Source organism: Colius striatus, chromosome 10, assembly GCF_028858725.1.
Source record: "Colius striatus isolate bColStr4 chromosome 10, bColStr4.1.hap1, whole genome shotgun sequence".
Classification (NCBI taxonomy): Eukaryota; Metazoa; Chordata; class Aves; order Coliiformes; family Coliidae; genus Colius; species Colius striatus.
Genome location: NC_084768.1, coordinates 33,921,346 through 33,942,008, shown reverse-complemented (window position 1 = coordinate 33,942,008; position 20,663 = coordinate 33,921,346). Strand labels below are relative to the sequence as shown.

Sequence of the window (20,663 nt, the reverse complement as noted above, 5' to 3'; positions counted from 1 at the left end):
CTGTAGCTTTTACTGGGAGTTCTAGGCAGAGGAAATTTTCAGGTAATTAGTGATTTTTTTGTTTTGGTTTGGTTTTTTTTACTCGATTCTAGCAAAGGGAAAAAAGAAAGAGGAGGAGGGGGAAAAGTTTGAGATCATTGAACCTTCTGCTTATAAATTATTGAAGAAAAAGTTTCTTTTTTCCCAGTCTATGTGTAATACACTTTTGTTAAAGCTGTAGTTTAAATGCAAACTGTGTTTCAATGCACTCCTCATTTACAAGGGAGAATATTGTATTACGTTAAAAAAAATATTCTTACTGGTGGACTTCTCTTTCTGTTTTTTTTTTTCCCCAAAGTTCAAGTTCCTTTCCGTCTGCAATGCAGATACAGTTTAGATACAGTTTCAAAAATCCCAGGCATGTTCCCTCATTCTACAACGCCTGCGAATGAAAGGTGATCTTAAGTGTATTATGTAATTGTACCTACTTCTGCTGACTGTTAGGTTTGTTGTAGTAACAACACATTATGCTGGGCTCTAGGTCTTCATTTTATTTTTAGATATTTTCTTCTGTAAAACTAAATTAAGTGTTGTTATTTAAATGGCTATTAAAATGATTAAGATTATATTTTAAATGAAGCCATTTGACTTTTTTCCCCCTTTTCTGTTCAACTTAATACAAATTGACTTTTCTGAGTTTGTAACCTTTGCCAGTCTTGGAATATAAACCACTTCATGACACCATCAAACCAAAGATGTGTTTTAGCAGTGTGTGGCTTCTAGGAAAATGTCATTCTGACTTGCAGAGAAACTGAGACTGACGACTCAGGAGAAGCGACTGAAGCATTTAGAGACTGATATTTATGTTTGCAATTGTTTAGCTATTTGTTTAGACATCATGAAATAGCTAAACATCCAGCATCTGGAAAAGGCATTATCTCTGATGATGGGATGCATTTCAGTGTGCTCTGCAACTGTTTGAAGTTTAGACTTCCATATGAAGAAGAAAAAAAGCTCCAGTGTGATAGCTGATATGCTATCAGAAAGAGAGCCCCTCAACTGCGAACAAAGTGCAAACTGAGAGCTACTGTCTCTGTAAAGTACACAAATGTAAAGCTGCAGTGAGGCTATTGCTTCCCGAGGCTGACCCCAAAATTCTCTCTGCTACGATCTGATTTCATTGTTGCTTCTTAAAATCATGTTGGCAGCAGTCAACCTGGTAAGAATGAGATGAGCTTTTCAACTTTAGAGCGCCTTGTGCACAGAGTGGAGGCTTCTGAGCTGGTGGTTGCCCTGGTCAGTGGTCCTCCTTGCACTTTCTCTATAGGTATGTGACTCTGGGCAATGAAAACCTGTAGCATGCAAATCTTGAAAAAAACCCCAAGGCAAAAGGCAACTTTTACATACAACCGTATGCCTAAACTTTTATACTGTTAAGGCTTAAGTAGAAATGTTGAGCAGGATGAAACTTCTAGTGATTAATATTTCCATTGATCAGAGTTGTCAGAAACACTTTCTGTGGCTGCTTAAAATAGGTAAATGGAGAATGGACTGAAATTATTTTCTGCTTCTTTTTGCAGGCTGAAGAACAATGGCTTCCTTCAGCAACCTGACTATTGGCATTGCTGTTGCTAGTTTCACTGTATTTCAGCTCCTTTTCCATGTTGCAAGTTCTTGGTTGTCAACACGAATAACACCCGGTTTTAACAATCTCAGCCAAAAAAGGAAGATCGAATGGAATTCAAGGTAGTGTTCAAACTCAAGTATAGCTAATGACCTACCTGAATTGTCAACATCTGAACCACCTGTGTCTGTATACATAAAACTGAAGAAAATATTACTAGTTAAACATCTGTAAAGAGCAGAGGGATGGCTCTAGGCGCTTGCCAAATTCTGTACGTAGAATGCTGAGGCCCCTTCTTGAACACACAGCATTACAAACACTGGTCCATTAAATGCTTTATTAGACAGTGATGCCCAAATGAAAGTCAGCAAAAGAAAAAGGTGACTGGTGAGAGGTAGTAAGCTGAAGTGGATTTATTTTAAATGGCTTCTCTGTGATGCTTCTGATTAAGAGGAGGAGTCCAAAGTTCCCTTCCTCCATACATACATGAAAATAAAAACTGCTGCAATTTATTCCATGATCTAAATGCTGGTGTATCTCTATCATGCTTTTGGGTGCAAAGCAAATTGCTCTCTGTTTTCTTGGTACTACTACACTACAACCTTTTTTTTTCGTAAAAGTGATGGTTTTCTAATAAATTAACTTGTAGTATTGAAGTGAGTAGGGTTAGACAGGTGCATCTGTGTGTTGGTGGTGAAGTAGGATGCAAGAAGCGAGGTGGGGGGAAGCTCTGACAGTCACTGTGTGCACATTCAGGAAGGAGTTCCAGAAACTCAAATCTAAAAACCTTCCTCACTCCCTTTGTGCTTCTGCAGTTCCGTCACTGGGATGGATCCACCTGCATTACACTTGTCTCTTAAAGCTGAGTGCTGTTAGAAACTGAATCTTTCCTGGGTAGTTTCCTCTCTTTTAAGCCATAAAGGAAGTATAGGGTAGTAATTGCAAACTAAATGATGACTGAGCTTTTGTTTGCAATATACTACTCTGAAAGGGTGTATGTAGTACACAGGCTTCTGTGGCTGAAAAGCCAATACTTTATGCTTGAATAGCCTGTTATAACTTTGCAATATCTTTCTGCTGTTTCTTAAATTTGAAGCCAAAAATGTGTACTACACGTCTGTCACTGCCCCCAAAATGCGTTATCACTGTATCACCGTTCCTCCTTGTGCTGTGTAACGATCGTATCATGTGGATACTTTAAAAGTTGTTTCCATTGTTCTAGGCAGCATTAGCAGCTCAAATAGTCTTGCAAATGTCCCCCTGCAGCATCATGAAAGGCATCATCTTCATTTCAGTTTGATCTTTGAATAATTACCTGTCTACCAGGACAGCTTTGTAGGATGCCAGTTAATGACTATCAGTGCAGCTTAACTTTATCCCTGTGTTACAGTTGATGATAGAGGCAGGCAGAGAAACTAAACTGTTATGATGTTGGAGCTGAACTTTTACCTCTAGGCCACGTTGAGTGACCCTTGAATTGCACAATAGGCTTTCTGAGAACTTGGTCCTCGTAGTGCTGCACAGAGTTGTGGTGCTCTGCGTAACAACATACGAATTGTTTCACACGTCACAAGTGTGCTGGAAATAAGCTGCTCTGTAATCTCTGGGCTACTTTGTAGTAAGGTGGTGAACTACTCAAGTCAATACAGCACCCCAGACTGAATCCTTTTAAACTTCATTCCACCTTTTTCTCCTGGGTTTGGTAGCAGGGTATAGATGTTAATGTACAGGCAAATCATGGCCCAATGCTACATCCAGTTCTGGAGTTAAAAGGCATGAAACACAGAGCATCATTCATCAACAGCTTGTTGTTACACCTGAGGAGGACACAAAGCAAAAGAAAGGCTAACTGTGCCAGCATTTCTCCAAAAGATTGCCTGTTGGCACTGCTAACCAAGCACTGCGTTTTGTCAAGCTGCCTCGTCACTCCAGTGTTTCACTAAAACGAAGAGACACCCCAAGGAGTGTCTTACTTGTTCAAAGAATGCAGGTGGACGTCTGCATACTCTGCAGACAGCTGTGTGTGTAGAGAAAGTTACTACCTCCCAGTAAAATGAGCTGGGTCAACTTTAATGATTTAAAAGTAGGTGGTTGTTATTTTGTCCTATATTGAACTGGCGTAGGGAGTGCTCACACAAATGATTCTGTTGGCAGTCCTGAGGGAAACTGGCACAGAGGATGGCTGCGCATTTTTATCAGCTCAGCTGGGCCTGGAAGAGGGCATCTGCCTGAAATGAGCTGTAGCATCGAAAATACGTTGTTACTGTTTGGACGGCTTTGCAGTCAAGCATTTGAGTTGCAACTTTCCGTATTGTCAATGTGTTCGTTCTGACATTCCAAGAATTAAGAACCAATCAAATAGTTGCTTTTGGAGCCCAGAGTATGCAGACACTCAAATCAAGTTAAAAACTGTACTTCGACGCAGATGTAGCACAACTCTTTAATTTCTTGTGCATTAATTCTTAACACCTCTTCTGTAGTTCATCTTTGTACTGCAGTGCCAAAAAAGAAAATCAATAGTAAAGGAGCAGGGATGCCATGTATCAGTGCAACTTTTTTCTTCAGGGTTTAACGAGGAGTTAAAGGTTGCAGGCTTTGACAGTAGTTTCAAGGAAATGTACAGGGCTTGACCTAGATTCCATATTAAAACGGAGTGTTGCACTTCCTTTTTCTGTCCCTTGTTTATGGAGCAGCTTCAAAGTCCAGTGTTAAGGAGGAAACCTTTCTTTTTTTTTTTTTTTGCCCTTACCGCTTCAAGTTCTGTCCTTGTTATGGCTTGTGTGCTTAACGCTGAGGTTTGGGCAAACAGCCACTCCTGACACAAATTGCAGCTGCAAGCTAATGAGCTATATTGTAGGACAAATTTTCCTTCTTTCAGCACCATCTTTTCCTAAAGTTCAAAAATCCCAGGTATTTTGCAAACACTCGTATTATGTGCCGTGCTTTTTGTTTAAAAGGAAGCAAAGCTCCTAGCTCTCTGTTAATTCTGTGTTGTGAGAGTAGACATTTTGGTTAAACTATTAATTTTCATTAAAGCTGATAACTGAATTTTCTTTTTGTTAGAAAACCCCCCAAAAAGGCAGCCTGTGCCATAATAGTCAGTGTAATGTCCTCATCCAGCTTGTTACATTTGGCTATTCATCCTGTATTAATCTGCTCCATTCATTTTTGGAATACTGTTGAAAAAGCTGCTGAAAAGAGCATGACGACACTCTAAACACACTGTGAAGAGAGACTTCTTTTATGAAAAATTACAGAGTCTTCTAAAGCCAACAGATGATAATGCACCTTTTGGGAACAGATGAGGGATTGTAACCTACTCTTTCTTTGTAAAGTCTTCCACAGGAAGTAAGACACTTTCTTTACATCTTGCATGGGGGAGTTGGGACTTCTTATGCACTTTTAAAATATTAGTGGCTTCCAAATACATGTACTCAATATGTACAAAGCCAAGACTAATAGCTAACAGCATCTGTACCTTTATGTGCCTATTGTTAGTGCTGTGAATATGTTGTAAAGGTGTTTCTGATAACCCAGCCTTAAACTTCGGCGTTCTCGGATTTCAAATAGCATCCATGATTCAGTAGAGCTATTTTGGCACATATGGTTGGTTTTTTTTTCCTAGTTGCACTTGATGAGTGGGAAAGCAGAGAGTAGGTACACAGTCTTAAGTGCAGTTCATAGTTGTGTTAATCCCATGGCTAGAGGAACAAGGTTACACATTTTGGAGCCATGCCCGTTGCATTGTTCTACCTTCCAAGAATACATGTGGACTGAAAAGGGCAGGACCCCTGCCAGGGCCTCTGTGAAGAGGTAATGCTCTGAAGTGCTTGTTAACATTCAGAGCTTATCTGCAGTGTGTATGCAGGCTGTATCCTTGAGACTGGTGTCTTTGGAGGAAAAAAGAAGGGATTTATTACCAAAGTATGGACAAGGCAATGTTGGTTACTATAACTGTATAGGATAAGAGGAGTGTAAAACAAAGTAAAGCTGCAAACTGCAAGTTTGTCTGAGTTATTCAGCTGTTATGCCTCAAATCCTCAGCTACAGGCTTTTGTTGTACAAACTTTCCTCTTTGAAAACCAGAATCATCTTAAAATGTGTGAGAAATTCTTTCCTTGATAGGATATTTCATTTAATCCTCCTTTTCCCAAAACCTGAACTTGGTGGATTTATTTGACATCTATTAATTTGGTACCTGAAAGGAGAAAGCTACTGCTGTAGGGCTCGTGGGCCAGTCTGAATGTGAAATATTCAGTAACAATACAATGCAGCATTTATTAGAGAACTGGATGTTGTATCACCTTTGACAGTTTGGTAAAATATGGGATAACTGGAGGAAACTGCGAGTCTTGGTTACTAACCAAGATCTGACTTTCTATTTAACATGCCCCCACCTCCCCTCTCACAGTTCTTTTTGACTGTTTTTTCCAGCTGTCATTTTATAAGCAGCTGAATGGAGTGTAAAGAAGAGATGATTGTCTTCCACAGAGCCATCTGGTTGCAGTTGAGAATGTCTTTGGAAACGTCCTACCTTGCAGTATAGACAGTTATGAACTGCAGTACCTCCTGGTGACTATGATCTCTTTTCCAGGACAGTGTCCACGTTCCACGCCTTGGTGGTCGGTGGGTTTTGCCTGTATATTCTCTTGTACGATGATGCTGTTAATGCTGACCATCTCTGGTAAGGCATCTTACACTTGTGTTGTGTTTGCACAATGCAGTAACGTTGTTTGGGATGGTGCTTTGAGAAACCCAGTCTAGGGGAAGGTGTCACTGTCCATGGCAGGGAGGTTGGAACAGGAATGATCTTTAAGGTCCCTGCCAACCCAAACCATTCCGTACTGTGGTAACTGAGAACGAAAAAACCCTAACCCTGTAGTGTTAGTTACCGAAATAATTCTTTCATTTCCCAGTTGTGATGTGTCCATTTTTATGTCTGTACTACTTGACAATTCCAAATTATTTTGTCAATATTAATGTCTTAGTACATTGTGTCTCTGTGAAGTGGAATAGATCAAATACAAGCAATTGATTTGAAAGAGCATGTGAAATTAATAAAGCGTAGAACCAAGATGTAACTGTAAGTCAGCATGATGGAAACTCTGCTGTTTAGTAGAATCATTTTAAAGGGACATTGAAATGCTATTGCAAGTGTGGGGTGTCTCTGTGTGTGTGAAACAGCTGCAGGGACCTATTATATGTACAAAATACATATATGTCTAGATTGATGTTCATGTTTCTGCCTCCCATAAACCTTCTGTCAATCTTTGTTTTTAAAAAAGATGTGAAAATTTCAAGGACTGTCTTCACAAGCAATAGGAGTATTTAATAAATGGACTGCTAATATATTCTCTAGTATCAAAGTGTTCTATATTAAGTATGTTTTGTCTTGATTTTGATTGATATTGTTTTGTTTCAGGTGCATTTCATGGCAGCGTTTCTTTTTGTAAATTGTTGTTTGGTCAAAATTGCCTTAGTGGCTTCAGGAATTTGTCAGTTAAAAGTGCACAGAACACACTCCAGATGTAGAAATCTGTGGCTTTAGTTACTAAAGTAATAATTTAAAAAGATGTCAAATGTCACTTGGTGTATTTACAACAGTTGCAATGACCTTTCTTAACCGAAGCTCATAATGCCTTACGGATGGCCAAGAGTAAGGTGACCCAGTGGACATTGTGTGTTCGGTATGTGTATGTCCTTTGCAAGGTACCCCCTTAGAAAGGCTGTAACTGTGTGTTTTTATGTTTACAGGGGCGACCCTTCAATTGTGAAACTGAATATTGCTATTACCACAGGCTACCTCATTTCTGGTAATTATGCAACGTGTATAACGCACACAACCTGTATGTTTATACTGAGTCACTATGCCTGTGTATTTAGACTGAGGCACTATGCTGGAGATGTGATATGTGTATACAATACAGTTTCTATTGTGGCTTTTAGAATTGCTAATGGAGTGTTGGGTTGTGATGAAATCACAGGATCTTGCCAGTGGATGTGAAACATGGAGTGGTATCTCCCCAAGCCCTGAGGAAATGCCAGTATGCAGCTTTATCATGGCTTGATACACAACTACCAACTCCAGCTTCACCCAATTGAGAAGGTGTTAAAGCAGTGCCCTTCCACTCCCTTCAGGGTGTCTACAGCTTGTAGCTTTTCTCTCGTGTTTTGTTTCTTCCCGTGATCTCAGAATGCTGGAAAAATGTTAGTAACCCGCCGTACAAGCTGAGGCAAATGAGGCCATAGGATGCTGCCCACCCACCTTTTAATCTCACTTTGAGCCAAAATTTAGTCATATGTTAAACTTGAGCATTTTAAATTACTCTCTTGGAATGGCATTTACCCCTACATACGTTTTGTGGTTTGAATTATTTACTGTCAAATAAACTCGGCATGGGAATTTTGCTATAAAATGCTTTAGACCTTTCTTTTATGGTGTGTGGGGATATCACTGGCTCACCGAGGCAAAACTTGTTGTGGTTTGGAATATTTCTGGGGAAAGCTGCTCATATTAGGATGGAGTTTCTGGTCAGAGACTGGACCATGGACTTGATTATCCCTTGGACTAGATTTCTCACCCCTGTGAGGCTGATAATCTGGTGATCAGCACCTGCAGCTAAACTCTGAGTTAGTTCAAGTCTGTGGTTTTCATGTAATAGCTTCAGCTCCATGTTTAAATTCACTGGTACCTATTTTTGAATAATTATGCATTAGCCTTTCATTCTGAATTAATGGATGCCTTAGAACCGAGACCTGAACCTGGCCACTTGTTCTCTCTCACTTCCTTATATAGTTAACGTTTAATTATTAATAGGAAGTGAAACGACTATGCCAGATGATAGAGAGTCCCGCCTGCGGATAGCTAATAGAAAAGAGATGAAGGCACTCACTAGAGATGCAAAAGGCACAGGGGTAAAGTTTTTGATTTAGAAACTTGACCACTGATATTCCAGTCCACAGTAGTCATTTGGAGAAAGTAGGGGCAGAAGTTGCCTGTTTCATTACAGAAGAGAAAATGTTCTGAAGTCTCAGACGGTCGTGGGAGAAGAGAAAGAGCTCTTGTGTCAAAGCTTTCCTTACAACGTTAACTCGGGTCCACTGTGTCACTTTTGCAGTAATTGGAAGATTCCAGTTAAATAAAGCAAATGTGCTTCTCGTTACAAGTGCACTTTGCAGATAATTTTTGGTAAATATTTCCCTGTTGACTGATAGAACTACTTTTTTGAGTCAGAAATCCCCCATCCCTGCATTTATTGCATGTATTTGTGTATCGGTTGTGCCTCTGCAGACAGCCCCTCCCCCTGCTTGTTTATTTTTTTTCCCCCAGTTGTTTCAAATTTCTGGGTTCATAAGTGTGAAGTCTTGCCATCAGATCTGAGATTTCCTTCAGAAATATTTCAGGTAAAGCCTCTGTGCTTCCACTGGTGTGGAAAGTGAACATGTATCACAACTGTTTGAAGGTTAGTGTTGCTTAATGCCTTAAGTAAAGTCATTAGGATAAAGATGTTCTCTTCAGAGAGTTTCTACTGGTGTGACATGTTGGATTTATACCTTTAAAACTCAGAGAGGCACTATTGTGAGGTCAATGGTAGTATAATAAATTCTTCTTTATTTCTTTTCTCTTGTAGATTTGTTGCTTATTATTTACTACTGGAAGGCAATTGGTGACAAATTCTTTGTAATACATCACTTGGCAGCTCTGTATGCTTACTATTTTGTACTGGTGAGTGCTGTATTTTCTGGTAACAAAACGAGCAAATGAGGTTGAAGACAATGCTTTTCTACATCTCATTTGCTTAATGTTTAAAAACAAAATCTTCCCTGGATGGTGTGTTAGTTTATATTTTCAATCATCATTAACTTTCTCAATGGTTTTACCAGTCATTTGTGGTAATTGCATGCCTTTTCAATCTTACAGTCCTTCGACAAAAACGAGTAACTTAACTCCTGAAATTAAAACTCTCCTCAGTTTTTGTTGTAGAGATTTTGACAAAGGGACTTTTCCCATAGTTACGGAAAAGTGCTTCAAGTAAAACCACAAGTCTGAGTACTTAGTTGGAAAATCAGAAGGAAATGGTTTGAAGAGGTTATGCTCTGCCTGTGATTGTATTTGCAAGGCCATAGGTCAGTTGTCCCTAACTCTGGCCAATGTACTACAGGCAGCTGAGTGTGTTTTTTCGGAGGAGTTTTGGTTTTTTTTTCTTTTTGCCTTTTTTTGCTTGTTTGGTGTGTTGGTATTTTAAATCTGTTACAACACAACTGATCCTCTGAGACTTCTTGTTGACGATTACTTTGGCAGGGAAACAATGGGTGATTAACTGTATGTATCAATAGCTGTGGCGTACATACATTGAAGGGAAAAGGGAAAGAGAAGGATACTGTTCTGGGATAAAGACTAAGTTCCTCTTTGCTGCTGCTGGAATTTCTCAAGAGTGCCCATGTGACTTGGTCCGAATCCCATTGACCTCCAGAATAGTGCTCCCGAATTTCTTCTGAAAAGTCCATTCAGTAAATAAAGAAGTATTATAAAATGCAATTTCCTTCATTTACAACTTTTCTTTCCCTGCTTACTGTGTGAATCCCAGGCTTATAATATTAAAACTGTCGAGATGCCAGATTACTGTCAGATTTCCCACGTAATGCTTTAAAAGGGATAAAGTGCACTGACAAGTAAGTACTCGGTTTAGTGTTGAAGATAATTAGATGTACTAATATTATCATGAATGAAAGAGAATCAGTGATGAATATTAGAGAAATTAAAATACTGCTACCAAGGCCAATCCCTGATGCAGAAGATTCATTATTTGTTTCTGGAGTAAATGTAGTAGTGTTACTGTGAACTTCTTTTAAAGGAGTTCTCATTATTTGGATGTAGCTCTGCCCTTGGATGTCCACGTGTTACTCTCATTCTCCTACCTTCAGAGAAAGTTACAAGTGTCTAGCTTTAGAAATTGCTCTTGGAGATAGGAAAGAGTTTTATTAAGAGCACAGATTGGCTGTTTGGTGCACAGTGACAAAAGTGTTTGGTGCACTGACACAAAGTGCCTGAAGTAGTGGGTGTTAACGTGCCTGGTAGGGGAAGAGGAGTCATGACCTACTGAAATGTTTTAAAACAGGTTTTTTTTCCTCCGCATCTGCAAGCTGCTGCTTTCCCAGCCATTGTGTCATGGGATGCTACAACCAAAGAATGTCTCTTAAAGATTTATTTATAAGTAAGAAACGACTGGTTTGAGATAACTGAAGGACAACTGCAGCTTTTGTGGCAATCCTCATTTTGAAAGGGCAGGGAGGTCCAGCACAACTGGCAAACTCCTTACTATCAGTTTTAATAAAGAAGCTGAGGTGTTGTGTCATTCTGTGTGTACTTGAAGCCTTTAATCGAGATTTCACGTCTATGTTGTTGATGCCTGCATGTCCCTTTTGTTTTGCTAACCAGAGCAAAGGTCTGTTGGCTTACTTTGGGAACTTCCGCCTGCTTGCAGAGTTCTCCACACCTTTTGTCAACCAGCGGTAAGTCCGTGGGAATTTTTGCATAGTTCTCCTCATTTTAATGTGTTGTTATTTCTGTCATTTAGGAAGTATTTTGTTGTTGTTGCTGAAGGTCTGCTGAAAGGGAATATATATAATATCTAAAACACTAAGAGTTACTATGTGGAAACCTTTTCTGCTGTGAAAACCTTTTGCTGCTGTAGCTGTACAAATACAGCTGATATATTCAGCCTCAGTTGCTTTTTAGAGTAGACTACCCTTCATATGAAATGCCTGACTCTTATGGAACTACTGAACAAAAAGTTCACAAATACAATATTGTTTATTAGCCTGTGTATGTCCATTCAATCATTACAATAAAGCCATCACTTTCAGTAGGGATTGGGGTTTTGTTTTTGTAGTATTGTGGCCCAGGAGAAAAACAAGATAAGATTGTTGTGACTATCCTGGAATGGAATTGCATTGCCCTGGATGATTTTAAGTTTATTTTGCAACACTGCACATCTGTAGATCAGTATGGGCATGTATTTGTATATACATGTATATGCATATGAATACAAAGAGGAATATAAGTGCATATTCTTTATTTACTTTCCAGAATACTTCTGGAAATTATTTTGAGCACTTAGATTGTGAAAAGCACCTTAATATATCTAGAATGGTTAATCTTCACAGTTGAGATCAGAGAAGAGGGTGGGAGAAGGCTCTTTCACAGAGCTCAGTGAGAGCTGAAGGCTGCCTTGGCTTCTGCTTATAGTGTTGCTGCTGTGGGAATCAGGACAGAGGTGGGATGATGCCACATACCCAGCGGAAGGCAGCCACTGGAGTTTCCCAGGGCTCTGGAAAGGGTGGCCTCTCTCCTTATTCCACGGCCATTGTGACCCAGCTGGGCACAGGGATTTGCCCCAGGAGGACTGCACCTCAGGAGAAGAGGGACTTTGGTGTAGGGCAGTGCTGTGGTCCTCTCCTCTTCGTTATTTTTGCAATATAGGATCAGATCTTTCACTGCATCAGATGCAACATCCTCACTCGTGCTTTTTGGAGTGTATTTCTGCTTCACTGATCCTACATGTGTGGCATCTGTTTCTTTTCCAGGTACCTGGTAGAGAAAGTATAAGATTTGTAGGGAAAATGAGGAACTATGATCCTACAAACAGGGTATCAAAGTATTAGCCAGTACTGCATTGTGATTGTAAACTCTGAAATATTTTATGAGGCTGTAGCATCCCTCAGATCTCTAAGAACAAAAGAGATTGTGCTGAGATCTCTGTCAAGCATCAGTTTAGCAAATTAAACTCACAGGAGGTCAGGGTGGAATAATGGAGCTCACCAGAAGTTGTTCTCATTTGCGCAAACGCAGCTGTCTAATGCAGTTTGTGCTCAGAGAAGCTGAGGTGTAAACAAACATTCCTTTAAACTTATTTTAGTAATAGAGTGATAAGAAGAGTGAGGAAGTGAAGAAAAGGTGGTATGATATTCAGACAGGATTTCATCCTGGGTTTAAGTGGCACCTGTACTGATGCTTAGCTTTTAGACTGTGGCATTAGGAAGTCTCATGGTACATCTAGATATTAAAAATAATATACATTATACTTTTAGTATGCCGATGGCGAGATCATGTGCCTTTGAATACAGGCATTTACTGCTTTCTGAGGAAAGCAAAATCACTGTAGGAAATGAAAAGGTCCCTTGCACTGAGGCATGTCATCTCGTTAATTCATGAATGTTTTGGATTGAGGTTTTTTTATTCCTTAAGTTTGAAGAGAACCAGACTGTTAAGGCAGTAAGTAATGGATCACAGTAATGACTTACATTAAGCTTCTTGTTTGCATTCTTGGTATTACCAAGAGCTATTATTAAAGTATAAAGTGATGTTCTAATCTCAGAACTGTCTCTGTGTTTCCTGTCGGTGTTGTTAGGGATATCTAATTGGAGGCTGTCTCCGTGCCAAGCACTCAGATCTTTTCATGTTAATGTCAGTGTTTATGTAATTAATTATGAACTGTGGTGGGTAAAATTGTGATGGTAAGTTACGGCTGTCAGTAAGGAATTAATCTGCAAACACTTATTTTTAAGGAGCACTGACCACCCAGTAGCAGTAGTGCAAGAGGGGATTTTTGGATTTGCCTTTTTGTTGCCTAACGTACCTGGCTGTGACATGATCCAGGGCCGTTTGCAGTGTCTGGTTCCGAAGTTCTGGTCACAGGCTGAGCAGAAGCAGTCAGAAAACCCCAAGTCTGAGAAACTGGAAATTTCCAGGTCTCTCTAGATTACCATATCCCAACACAATCCTAGAACTGCACTGAGGGAATCAGGCGGTATTTTAGTTACCCATTGGTGCCAACTGCAGTAAGAAGTAACAAATATTTGTAGTTGTTTGGGAACAGGATTTGAATCACAATGTGTTATACAACAGCCACTGAAATTGCACACTGACTGTCAGCTGGTTCACAGGTCTGATCAGGATTTCCTGCGTGTTATTCTGCAGTGCAGTGGGTACCACACACAGCCTAAGTGGGGAAAAAAAAAGGCAGCAAAGCAGAAGAATTTGCAACTAAGCCAAGACACAGTGGGGTAATTTAGAAATGATAAAGGTAGAAGCAATTCATTAAGTAAATGATGAGTTGCAAAAAAAGCTCTTGAAATGAAATCCTTTATTACTGGGATGGCTTCAAGTCTGCCTGGCAACACTTCTTTCACAGGTGGTTCTTTGAAATACTGGGATATCCCAAATCTTCCAAGGCCAACATCATCAATGGTGTGCTGATGACAGTGGTGTTCTTCGTGGTGAGGATCGCCGTCATGCCTGTCTACTACAGCCACGTGATTGCCTCGTTTGGAACAGAGGCTTTCCAGAGATTGGGCTTTGCAGCCCAGAGCGCCTGGATTATCTCAAGTGTTGTCTTGGATGTTATGAATGTGATGTGGATGGTCAAAATTGGAAAAGGATGCTACAAAGTCATTTGTCTTATCGGACGGGAGGAAGCCAAAACTCACAGGAATGGAAAATCTGACTAGAAACCGTAGACATCAACTAAATTCCCGCGGTGAAAGTGATTTGAGTTTGCTGACACAGTGCACGTTTCTGCCATGGAATGCTCCTCCTAAGGAAACAAGGTATTACCTCTGTCCTGACCTTCCTTCCCCCTAGCCACACTGCCTGCACGCCCGGGGCCACGCTTGGCGGATCCCGTCCGGGAGCACCGACCGCAGCAGCTCACGCAGAGGAGCCCCACGTGTCTGTTGGAAGCAGTTGCAAGCTGCTGAAGTTGGAAAGGAGCGGGCTGGTTGCTCGCTTGTTGCCCACCAGTGTGTTCAAAGTGTTTCACTCAGGTTTCTCAGATTAATGTGTTTTATAAGTCCAGTGAATACTGACATCTCTTTTCTTTTTAGAAAACAACCCCCCTCCCTGAACTCCTGAAATGGTGCGATTTTCCTGGCACGTTTCTATGTTTTCTCCTAGGAATAACTATCAGGACTTCATTCTAGACAACTTCTTAATTTTTGCAAGAAAAGCTAAAATCTTAGCTTTGATTCTGTGAAGCCTTTTGCTGCTTTGTGTTCTGCCTTATATGAATGCAAACTGTTTTGGTAAATTTGTTAAGCAGTTTTTATCTAAGATGCTGTATTATAAGACTACAAAATATCTTAAAAATTGTTACAGTTACCTGATTTTGATGGGAAGGACTCGCTTTTGCTCCGTTGGGTTACATGCAATAGTACATCTTCTGAATTGCCCGTGGAACTTTATTTTTTGTAGGTTAGCGTGGTGAGTGATGTGTGGAAACAGCATAATTCTTATGGGAGTGCTTTTTCCTTTGCTGCTACTGCCTTTGACAAGTGCTGCAACTCTCTTCAGAGAGAGGAGGTTGTGACTATGTGGATGGAAGTTTAATTGTAAAGAGAGAAAACTGTTTTGTATATGTGATGTGTAACTTACAGGAATATTTTTTTATCCTCTTACCACAGAAGTGACGCGCTTGGTACGACGTGTTGGGGGTTTTGGTCACATTTTCCTTGTTAATCACAACACAGCTCTGACGTGTTGACTAAAAAGGTTCCTGAATTAACTGTGCCAAGCTCCTGTGAAGCTGTAGGGTGATTCTACAGAATGACAATTCCCTTCTGCAGGCACCACGTTCTCATGTTTTTAAACCACGTATTTGTCAACAGATAACCCTGTCCCTCCTTCTGCCAACTGAAAGGTTTGGAGGGAGGAATCGTGTCATCCGGGAGTAGTGTAGAATCAAACTTAGGATGCAATTGGAGGAAATTCTGGGGTCTGGCTTGTTTTTAAAGGAATTTGAGAGCTATATTTGTGTGTAGCTTGTTTTTGTTTTGCCTAAATCCGAACTGGGACTGATTAGCTCCTGTTTTTTCACTTGGTGTGGTTTTTGGTTGATGTGTGGGGTTTGGGTTTTTTTTGACATTACTTATTATTTATTATCCCCTTCTGGTAAGATGTGCTAAAAGTATCCATCTTCATGCAGTACTTTGGTGCAAATCCTAATTACTGTAGCAGACTGTTTAAGCGATTTATTTTTTCAACAAAAAGAAGTTTACCCTCTGTAGGATGATTTGTTTCCCTCTTGCCTGTAGCAGAGCTGGGTGACCTGAACTCCATGGCTGGAGGGTGAGCGGGGGAGCAGGACGCAGACTTGTGCCCAAGGCTTCTGCCATAGGTTTGGTTCCCAAGTTAAGGTGATGTTAGGGAGCGTTGTTTGGGCTGAGCTAATACACACCTTCCTCACCCTTGTTTCACAGTTTTGCTGTTGGGGCTGGGCAGGCCTTTTTCCAAAACCATCTCCTAGTCCTGCGTGGCTGAGGGAGGCATCAGGGATTGTTCTCTGGATTCTGTGCTCTTTAACGCTTCACAAACCGGCAGACAAAGGATCCATTGATGCCTTGGGAAAGCTAAGGATTAGTGTTTAGCTGCATGGTTTGAGTGAGTGCAGTACCTTCTCTTGGGTACCAGTAAATCCACCCTCTTTGAGACATGATCCTGTGACCTGCTTTGTTGAAAGAAACAGTCTCTCTTTTATACATTTGCAGAATGTGCTCTCTTTTACAAGAATTGGTGATTTCAGTGTAACTGATGCAAAATCTAGACTAAGTACAGAGGCTCCCCAATTCCATCACCTTGGTGATGTAAAGGTGTACGTGAAATACTTTTTCCTTGTGATTTTACAGTCCCTGGTTCAGTGAATCGTTTTGTAATAGCTTGTAGCTTCCTGAAAGGAAATTTAAATTGAGCAAATTGAAAACATTTTGGAGAATATGCGTGAAAGTAGAAATGTGCTTTTGTTGTTTAGGAAGTAGGATGAAAGGAAATGATAAGAAACATGATTTGGAGCACGTCTCAGAAAGGTTGTCGTCAGTTATCACCTTAGAATTCATCCCCTCTTAGCGTCACTTGAATATTTTGGTATTTGAAACATTTTGGTTTTGATGGAGAACATTACTGAAATGATCCATTTCCTTCATGTGTAGAGAGACTTGTGTCTGGTGGGGGCAAAAGATGAAGGGACTCAAGCTATAAGAAAATTAGGCTAAAACTAGATTAAAAAAACCCCAAACCAACCACAAACCCCTGCATAGTACACTCTGGGGAACAATCCAGAATGGAAGGGCAGTGGGATAATTATCTGAAAACATGTGATGTTTTGGATTGCTGTAGAGGATTAGTGCAATTAAAACAACATTTTCCAATGCATTAGGTTTAAGTTTTGTAACTTGGTGGGTTTTTGTGTGTTACGGTTATGTCCTGATGCATCTCCTGTGTGTCAGAAGACAACTTTTTATTAACACTGGCATATTCAGCAAGGACTGCAGCAAACAGGCTGCAGAGTTGTGCTGTACTGCATGCATTTGTGTAGGGCACCTTTTACCTGCTGCTGAGAGTTTATAATACAGCAGATTAGATGGCTGCAGCACCTGTTTTTCAGTTGCACTTTATTGATTTAAACACCATCGCAAAATATTGATGGGAATTAGTGTTGCAAGCTTGTGTCTGCTTTTTTTTTGTGCAAAAAGTAAATGCATGATAAGTAGCATGATGATAAATGCTACCTTTAGAATGTAAAATGTTATCTCATTAGTGGCTTAAAACTTCTATTTTTAACAGACACACTGTCTAATGTAAAAGCAGACCTTGAGTATGTCACCAGGTGTCTTTGCCATGGACGTATCAAATGGAAGGGGCTAGTCTTGTAAAAAGATGGTCAGATACCTTGTTTTACTGCTTTTACGATGGCCACGGGAGGGTCTGTGTGTACCAGTGAGGCTGTACGCAGGAAAGGCAAGCTTCTCTTCTCGTATGGCTGCACTTTTTCATCAAAAGATGAGTAAATAGCACTTTCAGAACTACTGCACAGGTAACAGTAGGGCAAATTGTGCTTCTGTAGTTGATTTTGTGGATACAGTACGTGCAGAGGGGAAATGCACTTCAGGTCTCGGTGAGCGTTGCAGGGGCTTTGGTGAGGTGCTGCAGGGATGCTGGGTGGGCTGTCGGTGCGCCTTCTCCCGTGGGGAGAACTACATCTCTGAAGCCTACTCTGCCTCTATAAATACATGCTGTCTGGAGCAAGCTCCATAGTTGAGTAACACAGTTGCTTAAACAATAGACTCCATTGAACAATGAAAAGCATCTTATGCACAGGAAAAAGAGGGGAGCTGACTTTATATGGAAATTCTTACCAATTCCAAATTTTGTATTAAAATTTATTAAAAATGAAATTAATTGCAGTGTCTGGAAGGGGATGACTTCCATCCGTCCTGAGAAAATTAGGGGGGGAGATTACTCATGCTGCAGAACTAATGTTACCCTAACAGTAAAGTGAGCAGATGCATTCAAGCAGGTATTAAGGGGAGAGGTGGAGGAGACCTTAAGAACACAAGGACAGAGGTCCAGACATCTTCCTACTGCTGTGGCTGGGACATCAGCAGGCTGATTCGTATCAGAAATGTTCAGGTATTTCTGTATCTGTGTTCACAGTGGAAAATGAAACTTTAAGCTGTGTAAAATGGGTTACCAGGTGTTGATTGCTGTAAGAAGAAAGCTTTTTCTTACACGCTTGTGTGTGTTTCAGTATATGTACCTACAAGCTCTCTGTCAAAGGTCATTTGATAGAGAAGTTTGTACAACTGCTTTGGGATGCTTCTGCTGAGCCATTTGGAGGAGAAACAAAAGTGCTGCTTGACGCTGACTTCAGCATAGGGCCTGGTACGGTGTTGACTGCTGGTGAAAGCCATCAATAAAGCACACGGGAAGGGACTGGAATTTTCAGATGGAAAAAACACAAATATAGAAGACTTTGAAAAACATGAGCAGCCCTCTCGTATTTTTAATAGCCTACTGTGCAACATTATCTGGCTACAAGGAAGGATTTGTTCCTGGTGGAGTTTCTCCAGCTGTGGATTATGTTTGACAGCTGTAGGAAGGGCGGTGTTAAACTGCTGAGATCCTGACAGCAGTCGGATGGAACTAGCTACTGATCAATATTGATGAACTTGAACGTCCATCCAAACCCAGGTACAATTTATTTGTTGGAAAGGTCTTGGCGTTTTCTGAGAACAACGTTAAAGTTGGTACAGAAGATGAAAGGTGTGCTGTTAGTGGTAACACTTGGTGAGGTTTCCCATCCCTTGTGAAACTCTACTAGCTACCTCCTTGCACATTCTTGCTCTATTTATAGGAACCAAGCACTTTATAGCTCAATAACGGATGGAAGGTAGCTAGGAAGAAGGAATTGGATTGTTTGGTATAAGAAATGCTTTGGCAGAGTTTCTTCTGAGCTGGATTTCATTGTGTGATGTCCTGCACTGAGAGGGCATCTGATTATAACCATGTATATAAATTTTTAATCTGGTTGTAACCTAAAGGAGGTGTCTGAGAGAGTGAATTTTGAAGAGCTCAGCATGACTTGGTATCAACCATATAATGATTCAGTTTGCTATTTATAACTTTCCACTCACTGAAATGGAAAATGTAAAAGCAAATAAAATATTCTGTAGCATATCTTTATTTTTAATCTATGTGTGGGATGTCAAACATTGTACTTGTCTTGTGGACAGGACGTGCTTTTATGAGCCTATAAATATTTAAGTGGGAGAGAACCTGCACCCAGTGGAATGTGCTGCATGGCAATTGGCTTCTGAGGTTCCCCATTTCCATGTTCTTAAATATTGGCTGGGTTTGAAACCAACATTTAAGTGTTAACAGTGAGCTGCAGTACAGAACATAACATTTTTGGATGCAGTGCAGCATGTATTGGTTTTGTTCATTGTAACTTGAGTTTCACAAGAGAAATCGATCCCATGTGATAGGGGAAAGGAGGAAAAGGGCTAATCATGAGCTCAGCTGCGCACTTTGCACACTTAGTATGCACACATCCACACACCCTGGATTTCTTTCTGGCCTGCACATGTCAAGCAGTGTTTTTGTTATATTGACAGATGCCTGTGTATGTAGAACACTCTAACATGTGAGCGCAGCTCACCGATACAAAAGCAAAGTACGGATCCTGTGTGGAACAGAAGAGTTACACGTTAGGTGACAGTAGTGGAGCCTGTGATTCAGAAGTGTTCTATAATCTGTCTGAGAAGCAGCTTGATAAATGTATCCAACTTAGGTGAAAAGCAAGGATGAAAACTGTAAATTGTGCTAGACTGATCTCTGGTAAATCTTGACAATCCTGGTTTCCAGTAAACACTAACACTGTCACAAAGGGTCAGGGGCGCGTTATTGAAGTCAACTAGTGATGTGGCCTGATTGTGGTGGCAATCCTTACCACAGCACAAGGACGTAACGCGCAATGTAACGGTTCTGCAGATGGGTGATGAAAGTAATCAGCCCTAGTACGGCAAATGGTTGAGTGTTCTGGGTGTAAATTGCCTTTTCATTAATAAAAAGAACCTGCATTATTTGTTTGCTCTTCATTGATGTTGTAAAGCATTTCCACACTTTGTTCGGACAGTTTAGGAGCTTGCATCAAATGAGATTGGCTGGTTATTGTTTTCCCTTTGATATATGCAATAATGTCAATGAGCAATAAATTGCATGTTGTATGCAAGGTATCAGTACTTCATAATAAAGGACAGGAACACAGCTGCTTATTTTGTGAGTTTCTTTCTTGATGTGTACCTATACTGAATGTATCACGAAGCAGCACTTCTCTGCGGCCTCAGTGTGGAAAAAAGGCATCTTGAAATTCCATGCTGTATCTCTAAGCCCCCACCATGGATCAGGTGGTTGGACTTTTAAAGGCTCAAGTTCCATCACTGGGGCAGGAATGTAAAGCACACTGTACGTTTTGTGCACTGAGGAAAAACGTCTGTCGGATGATATAGTTGCGTCGCACTGTTTTCTAACAGCACGTGCTGCAGGACAGAAGCTGGACGGTTGTCTGGAGGCTGGAGGGATAAAGAGCACCCCTGGTCATGGGCTGCATGGAATGGGATGCACTACATGGGCCCTCACTGAATACTGAGACGGGCAATTCACTTCCTTAGCTTGGCGGCCCCCAGGTCCCGTTGTGCAGTGAGCACACACCTGGGACACACGGACTGT

General features: G+C 40.7%; 1 protein-coding gene across 6 annotated transcripts in view; it reads left to right on the top strand.

The window, feature by feature from the left end:
* Positions 1–20,191, top strand: part of TLCD4 (TLC domain containing 4) — a 37,648-nt gene extending 17,457 nt beyond the window's left edge. For 5 of the 6 annotated variants that reach the window (XM_062003390.1, XM_062003389.1, XM_062003391.1 and 2 more), the window contains 6 exons: positions 1,560–1,725; positions 6,198–6,287; positions 7,358–7,416; positions 9,235–9,329; positions 11,043–11,116; positions 13,798–20,191. In XM_062003390.1, coding sequence (XP_061859374.1) covers positions 1,571–1,725; positions 6,198–6,287; positions 7,358–7,416; positions 9,235–9,329; positions 11,043–11,116; positions 13,798–14,113 — 789 coding nt within the window. In that variant the 5' untranslated portion in view covers positions 1,560–1,570 and the 3' untranslated portion in view covers positions 14,114–20,191. Of the gene's footprint in view, positions 1–385; positions 435–1,559; positions 1,726–6,197; positions 6,288–7,357; positions 7,417–9,234; positions 9,330–11,042; positions 11,117–13,797 lie in introns of those variants that run through there. The other variant, XM_062003393.1, reaches the window with a different exon arrangement.
* The last annotated feature ends 472 nt before the right edge of the window (positions 20,192–20,663 follow it).